Source organism: Thamnophis sirtalis, unplaced genomic scaffold, assembly GCF_051295495.1.
Source record: "Thamnophis sirtalis isolate CommonGarterSnake01/CBP01778 unplaced genomic scaffold, rThaSir2_p1.2 scaffold_1, whole genome shotgun sequence".
Classification (NCBI taxonomy): domain Eukaryota; kingdom Metazoa; phylum Chordata; class Lepidosauria; order Squamata; family Natricidae; genus Thamnophis; species Thamnophis sirtalis.
In genome coordinates, this window is record NW_028261381.1 from 111,375,327 (window position 1) to 111,383,137 (window position 7,811).

Sequence of the window (7,811 nt, forward strand, 5' to 3'; positions counted from 1 at the left end):
TCTTCCTTCATGGCAATGACTGATTGGACCATGTGATAGACTTGTGGGAAAACCTGGAAGCTTCAGATTTGGGTTTTCCCAGATGTGCCAATATGACATCTCTAAAAAAATGGAACTTTGAGGAAACTCAACCACAGAGTGTTCGTTGGGGGGTGTTACTTAGAACCCTGACACTTATACAGTTAAAGGAACCCATTATTCAGGACTATTTGTTTGCCCATTTGTTTTTTGGGAGAAAAAACCTCATAGTTTGTAGCTATTTGACCATGGGGTGCTGTAAACAACCATAAATGCAGACCAATTACCAAGTGCCCTGAGAGAAATGAGAATTATTCCTATAAAACTAAGCAAGCAAAACTAAGCAAGGGGACAGCCATATTTTTGAACTCTGTATGAGATATTAGATTGTTTAACCTAAGACAAGATTGTTTAACCTAAGGGAGTTTATGGTAATAACAAAGCTATACATTGATTAACATTCCAGGTCAGGTCAGGCTAACATTGGCAGGGAAGCAGCTGTCATGCTAAAATTGAGTATTGTTATGATAAAGATGGTGCAAATGTCTGGGAAAATAACTGCTATATAAACCATTGTATAAAACTTATATAATGTGACCAATTACCAGTGACCAATGAAAATAAGGGGCGTGGCAGGAGAATTATCTTCTTTGGAATTGTATTTAAATTTGATATTCATATGTATTCTTTTTTCTCCTCTGTGGCTCAACATGAACCCAGGAGGGAAGCCTTTTGCAAAAGTTCAGTAAAGTTTTTTTTATTGTTCATTGTCTCCTGATGATTCAACTGAGATGTTTTAAATCTCAGACGCCCAACGGGGGCATAGACATCAGAACTTTGAATACAGGTCATTAACAGAATATTACTTATTATTTCAAGAAGTATGTTAAAATATGATTAGGAAATTGTGTGAAAGAGAAATAATAGAACTTAGACTGATGCAACAATCCTAAAAAACCAAATTTAAATAAAAATGTTTTAAATTTAAGGACACAAGTGATTAAAAACATTACAAACCTACATAGTTCCAGTTAAGGGATCTTTTTCATGTAGGATTTACAGTGAAGTAGGTATTTCTTCACTTTCCTGATTTCTATGAGAAATCATATTAGAAACAAGAGTAGTCCTCCACACAAAAAATGTGAAAGTATGAAAATCTATCCTCTTAATTTCATTTTTTTAAAGTGATAATAATTTCCATCAAATTATTATATATTAAGATAATTTTGAAAGCAATTTTTCTCCCTCAAATGAGAATGGTGAATAAAATATGGGGGGGAAATCAGCATAGTGCTCCACTCTTACTTGTCCCTTTTGGTGATTTGAAGCTCCAGATTTCTGGAGGTCTTGGGTAGCATTGTTCTAGATGTTTGTTATATTCATCATGATTATTCAGAATGATACGATCCTTCTTGGTTTTTTGATGGATAATCTTGGCAGACCCTAAAAGTATACAGAGGAAGAAAACCATTGGAACTTAGCAACATTATTTCTATATGCTGAACGCTTTTTTGTGTCCCATAAGCATGGTACAGTAGCTTGTAGTGTTTGGACAAGATCCTTTCTGCAAATCAAAGCTTAGGCACTAATTTTATTGGTTGAACATCTCTAAGTCTATAACATTTCTGGAGTCCTTTGAGGGAAATGAGAATCTGGCAATCTACAAATGAATGAGGCCAAAGGTTAATCTGGTCTAGCATTTTATATCATTCAATGGCCAACCAGATGCATTGGAGAAACTCACAAATATGGCTTAGGAAAATAGCAATAGCACTTAGACTTATATACCACTCCATGGTGCTTTACAGCACTCTCTGTATGGTTTTAAATGTTAGCATCTTGCTCCCAAAAATCTGCTCCTCATTTTACCGACCTCAGAAAGATAGAAGGCTAAATCAACATTGAGCCCTGCTAGGATTGAACTCCTGGCTGTGGGCAGAGTTAGCCTGCAGTACTGTATTCTAACCACTGCACCACCAGGGCTCCTCAGTCTTCTTTCACCACTGCTACCTGCAATATTAAAAAGTTCCAGATAGGACAGACTGTTACACAATTCTCAAAATAAAAATATCATTGTTTTAACATCTATTCTTCTAGTAATATTTGTCATGTCTTTCGGTACACAAGATTTGATTTGACAGAATAGAATTTTCTGCAAGCTTATAGTGGAACCAATTTTGGAAGCAGACTTTCATTCCATAAAGTTAAAGCTCTTTAGTCATTCCCTGATTCTTACCAAAATAAAGCTCTTGTTCAAAGGCATTCTGAGTCACATATGTATGTTTCCCAGTCCTGGGGTGCAGCCGTTCACGACGTTTAACAGGAGTTGCTGGTTTGAGATGTTTCATTGATATTTTTTCTGCTGTTTCATTTTGAAAGAGTTGATCATCCTCACCTATCACTGTTTTATGAAAAGATGGTAACCTGGAAGTTTTCAGTGAACATGATTTTTATGGGAAGAAAGTTAACATGATTTATATGGGAATAAATCAATAAGCATAAACAGTTGGCCAAGCTGGTTAGCTGGATAGAAATTGCCATGTTGGAGAAAATAATGCAATTTGTGTTTTATCCAAACAAATAGAACCCATCAATCCTAAATGGAGTTTATTTACTATAGTAGGGTTTTATGCTCATGGAATACTCTAATTTTATTATGCTTTCAATCCTCTTCATACAGTGCCTTGAATCACTCATGATTAAGCAGATTTATTAATAAAATAAAGTAATAAATCAAAACATTTGAATAGTTCTTATAGTTCAGATTAGAACTGGAACGGAAGCCAGAAAAAACTTCGTCTGTGCAAGAATTTATATTAAAACTTCTACAATAGCTAGACTAGATTAGAATCTCAGTTCATTCAGTGGTTTCTGTCTTCAGATCTACACACCTGCAGAGATGTTCTGACAGATGCTATCATAACAACAGGTGAGGTGGTGGGAAGACCAGCAGTGAAAAGAACTGACTGAGGAAAAACAGCTACTAAGAAAAAAAAATTGGAAAACGCAGTGTCAGAAGGAAAGAGAGAGGCAGCAACCGTTTAAACAGTCATTAATTTAGTGGTAGCCAAATTCATACAAAAAAAATCCTACTTAAGAAGAACTATAGATTACAGGTAGAACTGGATATTTTTGGTGGTTTTTCCATGGTTTGTAGGTACATGTAGTTCTGTTTTCCTGTTTGTTTCATTGTGTTAATTGATCTGATAAATTGGTTAAAATTTAATTGTATCATAGAACATGAAGATATAGACCTAGATAAAGATAGTTATTTTTGCTCTGTACATGGGAGATATTTACTTTTGAGAGATTTCCCCCTTGTTTTTCCTTCCCATGTTCTCCTCCACTGTCACCAAGACAACTTTTACCTATAGTCCCTTGCTCCATTGCAAAAGGATCTTTTTCCTATCTCTGCAACACAAGCTGGGGCACACAAATAACAATTATTTCTGGGGTAAGCATAAAGGTAGGGGCCTGTCCTGCTCTGATTCTGTTGGCTATCTAAGACCATTGTTTGTACATTCTCCCCATAAATCCCCAGCTGCTGGTTTTCAAGGCCACTTGTCTATTAGCAGTGGAAGACTCAAGCTTTCCATTGCCAAAAATCTTTCCCACTTTCCTTGCCAACCCATAAGTGGTAAAAGACGCAGGGTGGGAGAAGAGGATGGGGGGAAGTGAGCTTTTACTGTGTCCGTTCTCTAGGCATTTCCCAGAGATAGGAGAAGGAGCCTCCTCCTGTCAATTCTCCAGTCTGATGTGGGTGGAAGGAGTAGTGGGGCAGATAAAAGGATCAGTTCAGTCATGGGGAGGGGTGTGTGATTGGGGAGGTGATATTTTATTGTTTGATAAAGTTTAATAAAAGTTCCCGGACTTGTTCTTTTCAAAATCTTTGGACCTGGTTTATGTTTTGCTACAGATTCACCATCTTACTAGTGTTGTCCCTTCATTTTTCAAATCTAAAGAATGGGCCAGAGAAACAACCCATTTAATAATAAAAGCAGTGTAGGCAATCCTCGATTTACAACAGGTCATTTAGTGACCATTCAACGTTATAACAGCACTGAAAAAAGTGACATTACCATTTTTCACACTTACGACCATTGCGTTGCAGTGCCCCCATGTTCACGTGATCAAAAAAAGGTGCTGGGTAAGTGGTTCATATTTATGATGGTTGCAGTGTCCTGGGATTATGTGATCAGCTTTGCGATCCTCTGACTAGCAAAGTCAAGGGAGAATCCAGATTCATTTAACAACCATGTTACTAACATAATGAATGCAATGACTCACTTAACAACTGTGGCAAGAAAATTTGTAAAATGGGGCAAACTCACTTAACAATTTTTTCACTTGGCAACATAAATTTTGGGCTCACCCAAGGATTACCAGTATAGTATATTCCATGCATCCTTAATTGGAAGTAAATTATATAAAACTTGCTGAGATTCACACCTTATTGAAAGATTTATATCGGGAGGAATTGTAATAATATCCATGCAGTCTTTGGTGCCCTCTGAGCTTGGTTGTTTGTTGGCAGATGTTTCATTACCCAACTAGGTAACATCATCAGTGCTAGTGAGTGTTGGATTTGCTCCCTGTTTATATACGACAGCTTGGCCAAACTGAGTTGGTACCTGCCGGAGTTGGTGAAGGTATGGTTTATCTCATTGGAAGTTCCTTGGTTAAGTTTTTCTTTTCTTTTTTATTGTTTGTTTGGTATCATGCTTATCTGGGTATTGGTTATCTGGGACTTAACTTTTTATTGTCTCTTTTGAATGGTATGTCAATGTGGTTTATCTCCATGTGTCTATTGATGACTGATCGAGGAACCGCCAAGGAGAAAACCACACCCCACCAAGACAGGCAAGGCAAACAACTGCATATTAACAGGGAGCAAACTCCACATTCACTAACACTGATGATGGTATATAGTTGGTTAATGAAGCATCTGTAAGCAAACAACCAAACTTAGAGAGCACCAAGGACTCCAAAACTCAATCCCAAGTTACATATTTTCTTCTATTGTAATAATAACTATTGTGTCCTACCTATAGTAGGCAGAGAGAGGGGTCTCTAGCTTCTTTTGTTCATCTCTGTGAATAGGACCTCCTTCCCCTGTTTCCTCAGTTAGAATTCCATCCAGTAATTCCACATCATTTTCACAAGGGAGTACATATCTGATGCTGTTCCAGTCGTACTTTTGTTTCTTGAAATGCTTTAGTTTACCCTGAACCCAACCTCCCCAAGAGGTTTGATTGTTCACAATCCATTGAGCTGTTGTTTTGCTTATCTTGGTTAACAGCCTTTCTTCCCACCCCAGATTTTCTTGTTCGGGTTCATCCTCGATTGTGAATTTGGGCTGTCTTTTCTTACTTGAGTCTTCTACCTTTTCAAGGGGTTTGGTTAGGAATGACTGGATATTTGGAAGGTCAGAAGGAGGAGGAGAAGGAGGAGGAGGAATGGGTACCAGCAAAGTGGACTCCGCTTGAGTACTCTCTACTTTGGCTTCCCAGATAAAGTCTTCTAAGAACAGAGGGAGATTACCAGTGGTTTCTTTGACATGAGCCATTTCTGCTTCCTTCAAATGAGGTAATCTTCTCAAGTAATTCATTTTTCTTGGTTTCCTTAGCTTTTTAGGCATAATATTTTCATCTCTACATTGACCAATAATAGTGGAAAAATCATATAGCCCTTTAGGGTCATAATCTTTATAAGCTAAAGCTGATGGCTTAATGGTTTCTTTGGAAAAATGAATGCTCTTGGATACATTCTTAAGACATTGTTTCTGATAATGCGCATAATGGCCCTCATCATGGCTAAAATGTTGCTGATACATAAAAGGCATTTTGGCCTTCATCGCAGACAACATAGCTTGGTATGACGGCAAGTTCTTACTGTCAACTTTGACTTTTAAAGTGGATTCAGAAGGAAAGACATTTTGGCTGTTGAAAAGATTAGATGCCTCCATTTTATCAAGACTGGTAAGATTTTTGACTAGTGTCAAGGTAGTTTTTTTAAAGCAAACATTTCAAAAAAAAAAAAACAAATTGCCCCATTCCACTCTTCTGCTGAGACAGTTCAGATTTCCCTGTGCCACAAAAGGAAGATAAATATGCCTTAATGTTAACAATAACACATTTCAGATAACACATTTCACATTTCAGAGCCGAGGTGGCGCTGTGGTTAGGGTGCAGTATTGCAGGCCACTTCAGCTGACTGTTATCTGCAGTTCTAATCTCACCGGCTCAAGGTTGACTCAGCCTTCCATTCTTCCGAGGTGGGTGAAATGAGGACCCAGACTGTGGGGGCGATATGCTGACTCTGTAAACCGCTTAGAGAGGGCTGAAAGCCCTATGAAGCGGTATATAAGTCTAACTGCTATTGCTATTGCTATAACAAACAAGGTAAGCAAAACCCAGATAAATTGGAGGTCAGTCCAACTTCCTGTTGCCATCACGGAATACTTATGTTATCTGGTAATAAAAACCTGTTTCAGGTGGGATGGAGAGTTGGAATCCACATGGTAATCTATTCATCTATAGCCAATCTATATGGAATAGAACATGGCCAAATAAAATGTCAGGATTTACAGTGGGACATAAAAGTATTTAGTCAGCCACAATTGTGCAAGTTCTCCCACTTAAAAAAATGAGAGAGGCCTGTAATTGACATCATAGGTAGACTTCAACTATGAGAGACAAAATTAGAAAACAAATCCAGACAATCACATTGTCTGATTTGGAAAGAATTTTTTTGCAAATTATGGTGCAAAATCAGTATTTGGTCACCTACAAACAAGCAAGATTTCTGGCTCTCACAGACCTGTAATTTCTTCTTTAAGACGCTCCTCTGTCCTCCACTCATTACCTGTATTAATGGCACCTGTTTGAACTTGTTAGCAGTATAAAAGACACCTGTCCACAACCTCAAAACAGTCACACTCCAAACTCCTCTGTGGTGAAGACCAAAGAGCTGTCAAAGGACACCAGAGACAAAATTGTAGACCTGCACCAGGCTGGGAAGACTGAATCTGCAATAGGCAAGCAGCTTGGTGTGAAGAAATCAACTGTGGGAGCAATAATGAGAAAATGGAAGACATACAAGACCACTGATAATCTCCCTTGATTTGGGGCTCCACGCAAGATCTCACCCCATGGGGTCAAAATGATCACAAGAACGGTGAGCAAAAATTCCAGAACCACACGGGGGGACCTAGTGAATGACCGGCAGAGAGCTGGGACCAACGTAACAAAGGCTACCATCCGTAACACACTACGCCGCCAGGGACTCAGATCCTGAAGTGCCAGACGTGTCCCCCTGCTTAAGCCAGTACATGTCCGGGCCCATCTGACATTTGCTAGAGAGCATTTGGATGACCCAGAAGAGGATTGGGAGAATGTCATATGGTCAGATGAAACCAAAGTAGAACAGTTTGGTAGAAACACAACTCGTTGTGTTTGGAGGAGAGAGAATGCTGAGTTGCATCCAAAGAACACCATACCTACTGTGAAGCACGGGGGGGTGGCAACATCATGCTTTGGGGCTGTTTCTCTGCAAAGGGACCAGGACGACTGATCCGTGTACAGGAAAGAATGAATGGGGCCATGTATCGTGAGATTTTGAGTGCAAACCTCCTTCCATCAGTCCTTGGAAGAAGGGCGGCATATAAATCGAATAAACCTCAACCTCAAACCATCAGCAAGGGCATTGAAGATGAAACGTGGCTGCGTCTTTCAGCATGACAATGATCCCAAACACATTGCCCAGGCAACGAAGGAGTGGCTTCGTAAGAAGCA

General features: G+C 38.9%; 1 protein-coding gene across 2 annotated transcripts in view; it reads right to left on the reverse strand.

The window, feature by feature from the left end:
- Positions 1-6,562, reverse strand: part of HEATR4 (HEAT repeat containing 4) — a 37,243-nt gene extending 30,681 nt beyond the window's left edge. Inside the window, exons 1-3 of one of the 2 annotated variants that reach the window (XM_087721997.1) lie at positions 5,064-6,557; positions 2,255-2,442; positions 1,324-1,461 (exon numbers count right to left, since the gene is read on the reverse strand). In XM_087721997.1, coding sequence (XP_087578123.1) covers positions 1,324-1,461; positions 2,255-2,442; positions 5,064-5,983 — 1,246 coding nt within the window. In that variant the 5' untranslated portion in view covers positions 5,984-6,557. Of the gene's footprint in view, positions 1-1,323; positions 1,462-2,254; positions 2,443-5,063 lie in introns of both variants that reach the window. The other variant, XM_087722000.1, reaches the window with a different exon arrangement.
- Between the last annotated feature and the right edge of the window lie 1,249 nt (positions 6,563-7,811).